General features: G+C 34.1%; 2 protein-coding genes and 1 long non-coding RNA gene across 13 annotated transcripts; 2 read left to right on the forward strand and 1 right to left on the reverse strand.

Annotated features, from left to right (window-relative positions):
- Positions 1–831: 831 nt before the first annotated feature.
- LOC101244928 (pentatricopeptide repeat-containing protein) lies at positions 832–6,720 on the forward strand. Of its 9 annotated transcripts, none has more exons than XR_011214716.1 (5): positions 832–3,705; positions 3,902–4,008; positions 4,744–5,243; positions 5,978–6,145; positions 6,488–6,720. XR_011214716.1 is itself a non-coding variant. In XM_004233852.5 (3 exons), the coding sequence occupies exons 1-2, from the start codon at positions 1,575–1,577 to the stop codon at positions 3,919–3,921; spliced, it is 2,151 nt and encodes a 716-aa protein (XP_004233900.1). In that variant the 5' UTR covers positions 832–1,574; the 3' UTR covers positions 3,922–3,964; positions 4,744–5,161. The 9 variants fall into 9 exon arrangements, 1 of the variants encoding a protein (XP_004233900.1); XR_011214711.1 differs by having other exon boundaries at positions 5,089–5,243; positions 6,237–6,720; XR_011214712.1 differs by having other exon boundaries at positions 5,089–5,243.
- Positions 5,441–6,009, reverse strand: LOC138341768 (uncharacterized). Its single transcript, XR_011214718.1, has 2 exons — positions 5,873–6,009; positions 5,441–5,744 (listed from the first exon to the last, which is right to left on the reverse strand). It is a non-coding gene; the product is annotated as an uncharacterized lncRNA (long non-coding RNA).
- A 986-nt stretch (positions 6,721–7,706) lies between the features above and the next one.
- Positions 7,707–13,360, forward strand: LOC101256346 (uncharacterized). 3 transcript variants are annotated; one of them, XM_010318721.4, is made up of 8 exons: positions 7,725–7,864; positions 7,936–7,993; positions 8,318–8,361; positions 9,049–9,273; positions 9,355–9,531; positions 9,624–9,848; positions 9,960–10,088; positions 12,751–13,360. In XM_010318721.4, exons 3-8 carry the CDS (start codon positions 8,329–8,331, stop codon positions 12,982–12,984), a joined length of 1,023 nt encoding a protein of 340 aa, XP_010317023.1. In that variant the 5' UTR covers positions 7,725–7,864; positions 7,936–7,993; positions 8,318–8,328; the 3' UTR covers positions 12,985–13,360. The 3 variants fall into 3 exon arrangements, with proteins under 3 accessions (XP_004233235.1, XP_010317023.1, XP_010317022.2); XM_004233187.5 differs by lacking the exon at positions 8,318–8,361 and having other exon boundaries at positions 7,707–7,864; XM_010318720.4 differs by lacking the exon at positions 8,318–8,361 and having other exon boundaries at positions 7,912–7,993.
- Positions 13,361–13,593: the final 233 nt, after the last annotated feature.

Below are 13,593 nucleotides of genomic sequence, written 5' to 3' on the forward strand. Positions count from 1 at the left end.
ATAATATTGGCGGACATATACTTGGTCAAGGGATGTTGAGCGACACCCCTTTGTCGAAAAATTACATTGTATATAGTGGTATAATCTTAGTTTAATAAATATAAATACATAAATTGACAACTTTTGAAACAAATTCAATGTTTTGTCTATTGGTGTGTTCAAGGTCACCCCTTAATGAAAATCTTGCCACTGCATATTATACCTACAATACAATTCAACCAATGCATGTATATCTATAATATATTATAAAACAATACATAACAATCATCCAAACAACCATCATTTTTACTATAAGCATTGACATTCTTTAATGAAAATTATGCGTTCGTTACTTTATGTTATACCTACAGTACAATACAACACAACATAGTATGAAACATTACGTAAAAATCATCCAAACAGCCATCAAGAGATATGATAAAGCGGTAAATACTCATTCATTAGTGTTTTACCTTCAATATGAAACTTTTCATCACGAATTCATATTTAATCAAGCTCCAATGTGGGTATTAAACAATCGTAAAAATGAAGTATTGGCCAAAAACATCCTTAAACTATACCCTTAACTTAAACTACATCCTTAAATTATTTTTCTTAGTTAACAAAAAAGACATTCCTCAATTATTCAAAATTTGGCAACTTTTATCCTTTTGTTAAAATTTAATAAGTTCTTCACAATATCATGTATGGTTCACACTACTCTCCACAAATTAAACACTCTAAATCACCCCAAACAAATAAATTTTGTTTATTCTACCTGCATCTAAAATAATATTATAATTTTTTTAGTAACAACATTTTGCATTGTCTTTCTTTAATAAGCAATTTTATTTTTTTTTTACTTTTCATTTAATTTGATATCAAATAATTATCAATGAAAATGTTTTGTTTTTCATTGCAACAAGCGGTGTCATTCGAAGATTTTCACTTTTAATAATGAAAAACGAAGTTTGAGTACTATAGATCAAAAATTATTTGAATATTGATCACCTCAATTATCAATTTTCCCCCAAAAAGTTATTGTTCTAACTACATTTTCACTTAGCAAAGTGAAGATTGTATGAAATTAAGCTCCAACTCCATTTAGTTGGTAAATTAAAGGAGAAGAGCAGATCATGTCTCCTCGTAGGCTTACCACTGTCTTAACATTGTTTCTTTTAACAACAATCGGAAGTCTCATTTTTTTAATGATTTGGATGATTTTTTCAACCGGTAATAAGATTATATATTTTTTATGAGCATAATATGAATTGCATATATTTTGTGTGAATTTGCTAATTTTTTTGGACAAATTTTAATAAAGGGATGAAAGTTATTAAGTTTTAAATATTTGGAGGACTAGTCTTTTTTTTTGTTGTTGTTTAAAAGGTATAATTTAATGATGCAATTTAAATTTTACACATAATTTAAGAATGTTTTTAAGTCAAAAACTCGAAAAAAAAAAAGTTATAAATCCAAACAGTGGTTATGTATCGTGCCCTGTTGTGTCCTCGATTTTGGGCGCATGCTCAGCGCGAAGTGAACCTTGCAACATCTAATTTGTGCTATTGAAATTTGAAAGCAAAGCATTTTTCATGATTTCCTTTGCATTTCATCGTCTCTACAGACTTCACCATTTTACAGCTTCTACTACACTCCTCAATGGCCTCCTTTTCTCCTATCCTCACCATTTCTTCAACTTTAATAGCAACCCCTTTTGGCGCTATACCCAATTTCATTCTTTTACAACAAACCCATTGTCTTCTGATTTTGATTCAGTTGTCAGAAGGGTCTGTTCTTTAGTATCTGAATCATACTGTAAAGTTCAAGAAAATACCCATTTCAAATCTAGACATCCCAAGTTGAAATTGCCGATTGATTCTGAGTGTTTGACTCAAGAACAGGCTATAACTGTTGTTGCTTCTCTTGCAGATGAGGGAGGGTCCATGCTGGCATTGAGTTTTTTTTATTGGGCAATTGGGTATGTGAAATTCAGGCATTTTATGAGGCTTTATATTGTTTTAGCTATTTATTTGATTAAAAATGGCAACTTTGAGAGAACCCATGAAGTGATGCATTGTATGTTGAGGAATTTTTGTGAAGTTGGTATGTTAAAGGAGGCTGTAGATATGGTTTTTGAGATGCAAAATCAAGGTTTGGTTTTGAATGCTGGGAGTTTGAATTCTGTTGTTAGTGTTGTTACTGAGATGGGACATGTTGAGATGGCAGAGAAGGTGTTTGGTGAAATGTGTGACAGAGGGGTCTGTCCTGATTCATTTTGTTTCGAGTCTATGGTTGTTGCTTATTGTAGAATGGGAAGAGTTGTAGAGGCTGATAGGTGGCTGAGTGCAATGCTCGAAAGGGGGTTTCTTGTTGATAATGCGACTTGCACTTTAATATTGAGTGTTTTCTGTGAAAAGGGGTCTATTAATAGAGTGTTGTGGATTTTTAATAAACTGATTGAATTGGGGTTGGCTCCAAATGTTATCAATTATACGTGTTTGATAAATGGATTGTGTAAGAAAGGCATTATTAAGCATGCATTCGAGTTGTTAGAGGAAATGGTTAGAAAAGGTTTGAAACCAAATGTTTTCACTCATACTGCATTGATTGATGGTCTTTGTAAGAAAGGCTGGATGGATAAGGCTTTTAGACTTTTCCTAAAACTTGTGAAGAGTGACAATTACAAGCCTAATGTGCATACATATACAGCCATGATAGCTGGATACTGCAAACAGGAAAAATTGAATCGTGCAGAAATGCTACTGAGCAGAATGCAAGAACAAGAGTTGGTCCCTAATGCCAACACCTACACTGCTCTCATTGATGGGTACTGTAAAGTTGGAAACTTTGATGTTGCTTATAAATTATTGCGTGTGATGGATGAAAAAGGCTTGGCACCAAGCATTTTTACGTATAACGCAGTCATTGATGGCCTGTGTAAAAAGGGTAGGGTTCAGGAGGCTTATCAGATGCTGAAGAAAGGTATGCAAATTGGAATTTCGCCAGATTTAGTGACTTACACCATTCTAATGTCTCAGAGCTGCAAACTAGGAGATAATGGACAAGCCTTTGCTCTTTTCAGTAAGATGGTTAAAGCTGGTATTGGCCCTGATATGCATACATACACCACATTAATTGCTGCCTTGTGTAGGCAAAAGAAAATGAAAGACAGTGAAAAGCTCTTTGATGATGCTGTAATTTTAGGTTTGATACCTACCAAAGAGACTTGTACTTCCATGATATGTGGATATTGTAGAGATAAAAATGTGGCCATGGCCAAGAAGTACTTCCAGAGGATGGGAGAATATGGTTGTGTACCTGATAGCCTCACTTATGGTGCTTTGATTAGTGGGCTTTGTAAGGAGTCAAAGTTGGATGAGGCTAGAGATCTTTACAATTCAATGGTTGATAAAGGGATTCCCCCATGTGAAGTTACACGGCTGACTGTAGCTTATGAGTATTGCAAGAACAATGAACCAACCATCACAATGGGCCTCTTAGATAAATTAGAAAAAAAACTTTGGGTTCGAACCGTATCTACCTTAGTCAGGAAGCTTTGCAGTGAAAAGAATGTGAATGTAGCTGCTCTGTTTTTCCATAAACTGCTAGACAAACAGCAGAGTGTGGATCGAGTAACTCTTGCAGCGTTTATGTCGGCGTGCTATGAAAGCAATAAATATGACCTTGTCTCCAGTATGAACGAGAGGATAACAAAAGATTTTGGTAAGACCCGTATGCTTTTATTTCACTTGTTTTGCTGTCCATATTCTTGGGCTGCCTTGCTTTATGCGGGTGCCAAATTACTTGCTCTCTTTTCGTTGGTATTGCAATTGTTTTGGCCCTTTTTCATGCTAAAACTTTTATTTTGAATTGGTTTTGTTTACATTCAGCATGTTAATTTTGATTTTCACTTACCCAGGAGAATCTACGGCAGAGTGACCTTGTGATTTACTGAACAACAAACCAAAAGGCTATTTGGCAGGTGTGCAAGTAGCAAGTTAAAATGATTGCTTTATTCTCTTTAAGGTTAGAATCTCTCTGTAATTCCCATAAATGAGGATCAATTTTCTGCACTAATCCATATCAGATTAGATTTAATCAACACAACAGCAAGAATTTAGAAAAGCCTATAATGAAAAGATCCTTCCACCATCCATCATGTGGTATTATTTTAGTTCCTTGATTCTTCTAGTTACCATTTCTATCTTTTAAATTGGGTTACTTGAATAATTATTCTCCTAAGCTATTGTGATAGAAAAGATACTGGTAGGTTTCTTTTGCTAATTGTTGATAAAGCTTCAAATGCTTTTGTTTCTTATGGGAATTTCAGAACACTACTTAGTGGGATCATCTTCCCAATGGAAACTTAAAAGAAAACTAAAATTATGCTCTACTCATCTATTGTCCAATTTGATAATCTAACTTCATTGTCACTATGTTTTGGAGAAATAGATTTTTTTAACATATTGCTATTTTTCAGTTGCGTGAATATATGTACTAGTGATTAGAGTTCACCTGTATAAACATGTAGTTTTCTGGGAAAATGTCAAATGAAAATTCGAACCAATATAGTAAAAGTAGTTTTTTATTTCTTTATACAATATGAGTTCTTCTATTATCTAAATGAGTGTGATTTTATAGCTATATAAACTTATAGTTCATTTAGGTTTTCCATATGCTATCTTTAGTTCGTAAAAATGGAAAATTCATTTGAATATTTGGCGGTTGACTCTCCTATTTCATGTCACGTTATTCATTCAGGACAGAGGGATATTAGTCTATATCAGCTCGACTTTGTGGAGATTTGGTGTTTGAGTCATTGACAGAATGATGTCAAGTAATTTGGGACTAACTGATTTAGAAAGGATGCCAAGTCATTTTGGTGGAGGGACTAAAAGAAGTCTGATTTTTGAGCAAGCTTGTGCTGTTCTGTGTTCACTCTAATTGAGCATGCTTTATGAAAAGAAATACAGGAGAAAACATTTTCACCTTTTTAATATGACATTGGGATTTAACCTTTCCTATCTTCACTTTTACTTTGGCATTTTAAACACTTTAGTTTTTTTATCTTCAGTACATGTAGCTCAGCCATTCTGATATTTGCAGATTGAGCATTAAAGCTGTCCCCTCACACTACTTCTTGATTTGGGTAATGCCAAAAGTAAGAAGCAAGCACTGGGTTAATTTCCTGGTTTGAACAGAAGCGCGTAGCTTTCTCAGAAGTCTATATTGTTGGACTATGTGGAAACTAGCTGCCTGTGGTATGGTGACCTCTGCTCTTCCTTCTTATGCATTGTCATGTTAATAATTTTGTTACTCTAATGTAGATTGTAGAGGACCCTCTTCTGCAGTGTACACTGTTGGATCTGGTGTTGTTTCCCTTAAGTCGATTTGATATTCCTGAAATCGTGTTTTTGTTTTTTTCAAGATAAGCCATAGTTAGTTAGGTTAAACTATGTTTTTCTCTTATCAGTAGTAACATTTCATTAAAATGAGGGAAGCACTAAGATGGTGCTGAATATTTACTGCTACATATTAAAACAGTTCCTTGGAAAAACTGAAAACACCAAGACAGTGTGAGCAGTATGATAAGATGTGAGAACACTGGATCAGATCTGAAAGTAATATGTGGAACTATCTTCGCCAAGTTTTACACTCGGTTTTTCATTTAGAGTGTTGGTGCCGGGACGTTTACCATTTTGTTTCTCCTTTGCCTAGTTTGAACTTGACAGACGTACAATTGAAATGGCTTCATGCAGTGTCTGCTAAATTTTTAGGTCAATTTGAAGAGAATGAAGAGTAAAATCAGTTGATAAAAAATAAGTTAGTCTTAATACTGAATACTCCAACTTGTATAGTAAACAATAAAATGTAGAGAAGTGGGACATACCATGCTGCTGCAATTTTGGCCCAACTGGAATGTGCTAAAAGAAATGAAACCCAGCTCCAACAGTCTTAATCTAATTTGTCGTGTGTATTTCTTTTTATCTTGTAGATCTTGTGTTGACGCAGATGGCCTAGCTGAGGAAGATTCTTTTCCAGGCAAGTTGTTGAATGTAATTCTTTACAGCAATGACGTGCTTGAAAGAGAAGCTCTTATAAACCTCCCCTGATATTAAAAGGAAGTTGACAATTACAGAAATGTTCACAGTAGGAAAATCAGGTATCTTTCTTTTCCTTTGATATTCACAATCATTGTTCAGACAAGATTGAGAGATGTGGACAAAAGTTGTCAAAAAGCTATTATACTGCAGGAGAGATTGAGAGGGAGCAGTTATTTGACAGTAAACAGCAATCACCTTAGTTTTTCCCTTCTTTTTAACGTACGAAGATGTTGGCTAGCTCACTATGGAGCTGTCAAGCCATATGTAATGGAAGGAGATCCAGGACAGTTTAGCTGCTTGTACAGATTGTGGTTTTGGTTTCTCGTTCATTTAAATTTTGATGTATAAACCTCTTCCGCGAGATCATGGTTAGAGAAAGTCCTCTGGTGTTGTCATTGCAGGTTCTTGAGATTGGACATTACCAAGGATTTCCACATTCCAACCATAAGTTCTTTCTCCGTCTCTCACCGAGTTTGTGAACAAGCATTTTTACCAAGACTGGTGACCATCAATTTGTATGTAGTAAATGAAAAAAATCAAAACTAGTTGAGCCTCTCAATCGTTATACTGGGAAAATTGTTAGCCAAGGGTACTTGAAGTGTATATAAAAGGTATCATTACATTGCCTTATGAATGTTGCTGTATTCGTTTTGTTCTTTATTCATTTCATTCTTCCTTTTTGGTACTGTTAAGAACACCATGTATCACTTTTTCGACGTGAGGAGGCTTGATCTTTGACCTTCACTCTGGCGAATATTGTTAGGATCGAAATAACAAGGCGTTATGTGGAAGCTACCAAAATATTTTTAGGATGGTAATCAAACAAAGCATGTGGTCACTAATGATGTAATAAGTGTCATATAAAGCAAAAATAGAACTTTGGTATTTTATAACTTTTGTCTAGACTTAATACATATTCCATTATGTCATCATTCATTTGCCACACATCATTATTTTTTTATTTATCACCAACTAAATTTGCCATCAAATTTGACCAAACTCAATAAACAAAGAAATATATTTATGATTTCCAAGTTTACTAAGAAATCAATTATCTTTTACTAAAAGTACTCCTAATAAAACCTTCTAGTCAAGTCTACTCATTCTTGAAAATTAGTCAAAGATGATTAAATTACTTCCCAAAATAATACCCTTCAAGAGAGATTATAGATTTGAGCCCTTAAATAGGAAGTCATATTTATTACAAAACATTTTACGATCGACGTGAGATTTTTTGATACAAATTTAAATTTAATCAGATTCTCATACACACTAAATGAGAAATCAAGTAGAAAATTTTCTAAGACAAAATTTTAAAATCTGATCAAAATTTTATGACCAAGCATATATTTATAGATGATATTTTAAATTTTGATCCACAATCTACCATCACGTAACACTTTTTGTATTTCGAAATTCAAATAAGTAAATTTTAATCATAATTTTTTCTTAAATTTTCTTTTAATATTTTGAATTATTACTTATTGTGACTTATAATACTCTTTACATAATTTACAAAATTTCATTTCAAAAAATTTGAAAAATCCATACTTAAATATCCGATCAAAATTAAATTATTTGACTCTTAGAAAATGAAAAAATGTCCCATAAAATAAAAGTACTACAACTTATGTCACCAACCAAGAGAAAAAGGACAAACCAACATAAAATTTTCCCACTTACTCTCTATGAATGTATAGGGACAAGATCATGACTAAAGGTGCCAGTTTTCAAGATTCATAGTATCAACAATAATTAGCAATAAAATAGACTAACAGGTACCACTTTGCAATTTTTATTTGATCATTTTTCATCTATATATAAGTATGAATTTTCCTTTTGTAAACAGAACAATCCAACTACAAACACTGAGGCACACTTCTGTATTTCAACAGCCTTCTTTCAAGGTAAACAACTTTAATTTCAGTTCTTAATCATTTTTCCAGGTACCCCATATGGGGTAGATGTGTTTATATGCACTTCTATATGTTGATTGGAGTTATGGGGGAAGCGGGTGTTTCTGCTTTTCTTCTCTGTGTTTGAGGGTTTTGTGATTTTTGAAACTTTTTATACAAGATGGCTAATTTATGATCTTAAAGGAATTCTTGAGTTTGTGGTTTACTAGTCTAAGATATGTTTGTATGGTGATCAAGAAAATGGAAAAAAGAAGTGATTTTTATGTTCTTTTGTATAACTTGTGATTGTGTTACTTTGAAAAAAAATGTGTGTAGGGGAAGGAGAAATGGGGAGTCGAACTCTCGAGGAGGAAGTTGAGGTAGTCAATCAACTGAGCTACTAAGATTTCCCATTTTGGTTCAGAGCTTTAGCTGATTGTTTATTTTGTTAAGAGTCTGAAAGGGTTTACTGTTTTTGAGTTTCTTAGGTTGATTGCTTAGATGGTCACTCAATTACTAATAGTTATAGTTATTATCTAAGAAAGTGACTTTCTGCGATAACAATTATTAGTTGAGTGACCATTTGAGAAATCAATTCGAATTTCTTGGTGCCCCTTTTCAGCAATTTGAGCAGCGTCTCATAAAGAGAAAAGGATAAGAAAGGGGATGGGATTCTGAATTTATTGTGTTTTGCGAGATTGTAAGTTCATGTGATGAACTATGAATTGTGTCTGTGCAAGAATGAGAAGGAATTTCACTAAACGGAAAAGATAAATACAACAAGCAATGCTGTAACTAATGTACCGAAGCGGAGACTGTATTGTCTATTTTCTGCAGAGTAGGTATATTTCTCTGTACAAACAGGAACATGGAGCATATGTTAGTGTTATTCAATTGGATATATTGACTGCGTCATTTACATTTTATCTGAATATTTTAGTGAACGTATCATGTGCTTTGTTGAAAAAATGTCATCTTCTTTAGATGCAGTATCATGTTCATTTAGGCTTCTGGTAAAAGAGGATGAAAGGTTATACTAACATTCTGCACTTACTGGTTGTTTCCAGCAAAGTATACGAATGGCTCGTTCCGCTCTGGATGAGATGTCAGCAACAGGTGCTTTTGAGAGAACTGCTTCAACCTTCCGTAATATAGTCTCAAGGGAACCCGGCTCAGTTTTTCCAGTCGAATCTGGGAGGTACCACCTCTACATATCATATGCTTGCCCATGGGCATCAAGGTGCCTGGCTTACTTGAAGATTAAAGGCCTTGATCAAGCCATTGATTTCACAGTAAGAAGTTGAATGAACTACTTGTATCTTGGACTCAAGTTTGGACTCCTAACAATCTGTTTCCGTTGTGTTGGCTTGCAGTCTGTTAAACCTGTTTGGGAGAGGACGAAGGACAGCGATGAGCACACGGGATGGGTTTTTGCTTCATCAAGCACCGAGGAAGCAGGAGCTGATCTTGATCCTCTTAATGGAGCCAAAAGCATACGGGAGCTGTATGAGCTTGCAAGTACAAACTATTCTGGGAAATACACTGTTCCGGTATTGTTTATCAATAAATAGAATCTCTAATAACATTTATTTGCTTGGTCTGTTCATATTTTTATTGATTGATGGTCTGGTTTTTGTTATAGGTTCTTTGGGATAAGAAACTGAAGACAATCGTGAACAACGAGAGTGCAGAAATAATACGCATGTTTAATAGTGAATTTAATGATATAGCTGAGAATGCAGCTTTGGACCTTTATCCTCCTCATTTGCAATCCCTAATCAATGAAGCAAATGAATGGATATATGATGGAATAAACAACGGAGTGTATCAATGTGGTTTTGCAAAGAAGCAAGAGCCTTATGATGAGGTAATCAGAAATAGACAACAGAACTCGAAGCCGTTTGCTAAACATCTTAAACCTTATAGAACTTCAATCAGTTCTATCTGAGGAAAAGTGATTACCTTTTTGTCCTTGCAGGCTGTGCAAAAAGTATACAAAGCTTTGGACAAATGTGAGGAGATACTGAGCAAGCAGAGATACATATGTGGAGATCAAGTGACTGAAGCAGATATTCGCTTGTTTGTCACCCTGATTAGGTTTGATGAGGTTAGTGAATGTTCCCTTATGGCCAAAACTAAATTATTGTCTTAGAAATATTATCAAAGTAGGCACCCAAGGGTGTGGGTTGAATGTAGTGGGTTGAAAATCATGAGGTCATAAGTTCAAATCACTGAGGGGGCAAAACTGCTTGGTGATTTCTTCTTATTTGTCCGGGCTTTGGTGGACATAGTTTACTCGGTACCTATGGTGGGAGATAGCAGGTAATCTTTGGAATTAAAAAACAACAATTATACCAAAAGGGAAAATTCTGAGGGGATATTTAGGAAGGAGATTTGTGTCTGGTATTATCACTACATTGTCATTGGTGATCAATTGGCTTGAGCTATGTAGCTTAATCCGATATGTTAGAAGAGACAGCAACACTACAGAAAGATGGAGTAATAATCATTCCAAATATAACCTTGAGTTGTCTGAAAATGTTAAAGCTTCATATACTTCTTTTCCTACAACTTCAAAATTTATTGATGTGGCAGTCTTTCCCTTATGGTGTGATACTTCAGTACTTACCCTCCGTGAAGTGCATTGATAATTAATCACTAAAACCAGTAATCTTCTCATCACTGCAACTTATAATCTGTGAAAGAGTAGCCAGATGTTTGTCAAGTAGTCACGCTAGGTGTTCGAAAACAGGCCTTCAAATAGTATCGTCCTTTTGTCTGAAAATGTACCGCCATTTCCTAAGAATTGTGTCTTTCATTCACTTGGAGAGTACCCAAGATTTACAAAGATGACTCTGTCACCACTTTAATTACCTAGTTAGTGGGAGGGTGATTCTTACGTCAAGAAAAGAATTAGTAGCTGTAATGTAATTATTAATCTTCAATAGAACAATTCTTTCCACCAAAAAGGAAACACAGAATAAAAGATTGCAATTTATTAGTCCTCTGAATTTATTTATGCTCATGGACTGTGAATGCTAAAGCTTTGGATTCCTCCTTTCTACTGCAACTTCCAAATTTGTTAGTGTGGAAGTCATCCCCTGCATAGTGAGAAAATCACATCTGTACATACTGTTAAATTGACAATTACTTGCTACTGGTCAATTAGAAGGTGGAACTTAGTAGTACCAGGCTGTAAGCGAGAACATATGCACTGCAAGCATAGGCTCTATAATAATGATGAGAGTGAAGTGAAATTAGACGGAATTGTTGTGTCTATATGCTGAGAATTCAGAGATCTAGGCTCGGTGTTTTAAAAGAATAGCATGCTATAGGGAGATTGAAATAGAAATTGATACAAGAGTGTTTTGTATGATCGGAAAATATCTAACACAGTGAAAGACAAGTTTTACAAAATGGTGCTGAGACAATGAGACTAGCTTTATTTTTATGTTTTAGTTATTTCCTGATGAGTTACATTAGAATGAATATTAGACCCTTAAGAGCTAACATATTCACAAGATCATCCAATGGTTATGGGTAAAATATAATTATGGATATTGTCTTGATAATTAGCTCTCTCCATGTTAGCGAAAACTAAAAATCAAGAAAGCTATTGAATTACAAATTAAATAAACTTAATAGGAAAAAAAAACTCAAAGTATGAAATTACTTTTCATTGATAAATGCTTGGAGAAACCTTGAGGCATTTGGGAGATTATAAAGGAAAACATTTCAGGTGTGGAAGTGGGGAAAACGTGAAGAGGTATTTCATTTCCGTGGGTATAATTAATGATGAAATAGCTCCTTGCCACGTGACTTAAGAAGGGACTTTGGAAATTGATCCAAAAGTACAACTTAGCTAGAGTCTAAATAAGAAATAACCGATCAGAAAGGATTTAGGATTGGAATTGATAGATGCGTGTTTAGGATTTAGAATTTAGGGATTAGATAGAGGAAGAGATAAGAAAGTGTATAGGCTCGTCAAGTAAAATAGAAGAGGATCTGAGATCTAAACTTAGTGAAGTATATTAAAGACAAGAAAATCATGGAATTGATGGAAAAGACATGTATGCATAAAAGAGAGCTAAATCTAAGATTAGAAACATATACAACTTATCAATATTTATAATTATAAATACAACAAAATAATGATAAAATGATATATTTTTTATATAATCATCATCAACTACGAATAACATTTTTGTATATTAAAGACAAGAAAATCATGGAATTGATGGAAAAGACGTGTATGCATAAAAGAGAGCTAAATCTAAGATTAGAAACATATACAACTTATCAATTTTTATATTATAAATACAACAAAATAATGATAAAATGATATATTTTTTATATTATCATCATCAACTACTAATATAATTTTTGTTAATTCAAATATTTGAGCTTTTTGGAATACACAATTAAATTCATATGTTGGGATATGAAAAGAATAGGGTAGATATTATTGAAAAATGATTGTGAGTAGATACATGAGCCCATATCATTTGCGACATACATGACACATACATGTAAGACTCAGCAAATACTTATCAATTTACAGAGAACATAATAAAACAGCTCTCTTTTCTAAAATATGTTTAAAAAGAACATTCAGAATAGGCGTTGAGAAGTTTGTCAGAGAATTATAAGTTTATGATTGTATGAGCATGTGACAAATACTTTACTGTGGACAAATTAACTGATGTAGGGCTTTCATCCCTTCCGTTCCACCTTCGTGTGTTGATCGAACTTGTGTTTGATAATTACAGGTGTATGCTGTCTACTTCAAGTGCAATAAGAAGCTACTTCGTGAATATCCAAATCTGTTTAATTACACCAAAGATATTTTCCAAATACCCGGCATGAGCAGTACGGTCAACATGGAACACATCAAAAAGCATTACTATAGGAGCCATCCTAGCATCAATCCTTTCGGAATCATTCCCCAGGGTCCAAATATCGACTATTCCTCTCCACATGATCGAGAGAAGTTCTCTAAGTAGGATTGGTACATAATCTGAGCATGCATTTCAAACTCCGGTCATCCTTTTCACTCCTTAAGGTTCAAGGAGTATGTGGAGTTGCTACAAGTACTGATGCTGCCTCAATCTTCGGCTTTTTATAGCGTAAATTATCTTATAAGAGATGTAAGTTGTGCTAGTTTTTTTTTTTGTAAAGTAAGGAGTTGAAACAAGAGCTTCTGCTATATTTACCGTTTGTTCATCCTAAAAGTGTTTCTGTAGAGTTGCTACAACTTGTAGTTTCTCATGAATCTCAGTTTTATGCAGTGTTGAATTATCTCCTAAATAAGAGATGTAAGTTGTGCTAGTTTTTTTGTAAAAGCAAGGAGGTAATGAATGCGTTACGTGTTTGCTGCTACGTTTACAGTTGATCATGCTGCTCCTTAACGTAGAGATAAGGTCTACGTACTCATCTATTCTCATCAGACCCATCTTGTCGGATTAGACTTGGTTTGGTTTGTTTGTCCTTGTTGCATTTAAAGGAAATCAATCTTGAATTTGAAGATTAAGGGGAAATTAACAAACTCAAGTCTTGAAAAGAAACAAATTGTTATAACATGATCAATCTGATAACATGTTTGAAATCAAGTT

The sequence above is a fragment of the Solanum lycopersicum genome, chromosome 2 (assembly GCF_036512215.1).
Source record: "Solanum lycopersicum chromosome 2, SLM_r2.1".
Classification (NCBI taxonomy): Eukaryota; Viridiplantae; Streptophyta; class Magnoliopsida; order Solanales; family Solanaceae; genus Solanum; species Solanum lycopersicum.

Excerpts from the sequence above, each read along its gene's own strand:
- LOC101244928 (XM_004233852.5), top strand. The coding sequence starts at position 1,575 with ATGATTTCCTTTGCATTTCATCGTCTCTACAGACTTCACCATTTTACA. Across the intron at positions 3,706-3,901 it reads GAGGATAACAAAAGATTTTG|GAGAATCTACGGCAGAGTGA; the intron begins GTAAGACCCGTA and ends TCACTTACCCAG.
- LOC101256346 (XM_010318720.4), top strand. The coding sequence starts at position 7,913 with ATGAATTTTCCTTTTGTAAACAGAACAATCCAACTACAAACACTGAGG. Across the intron at positions 9,849-9,959 it reads AGCAAGAGCCTTATGATGAG|GCTGTGCAAAAAGTATACAA; the intron begins GTAATCAGAAAT and ends TTGTCCTTGCAG. Across the intron at positions 10,089-12,750 it reads CCCTGATTAGGTTTGATGAG|GTGTATGCTGTCTACTTCAA; the intron begins GTTAGTGAATGT and ends TGATAATTACAG.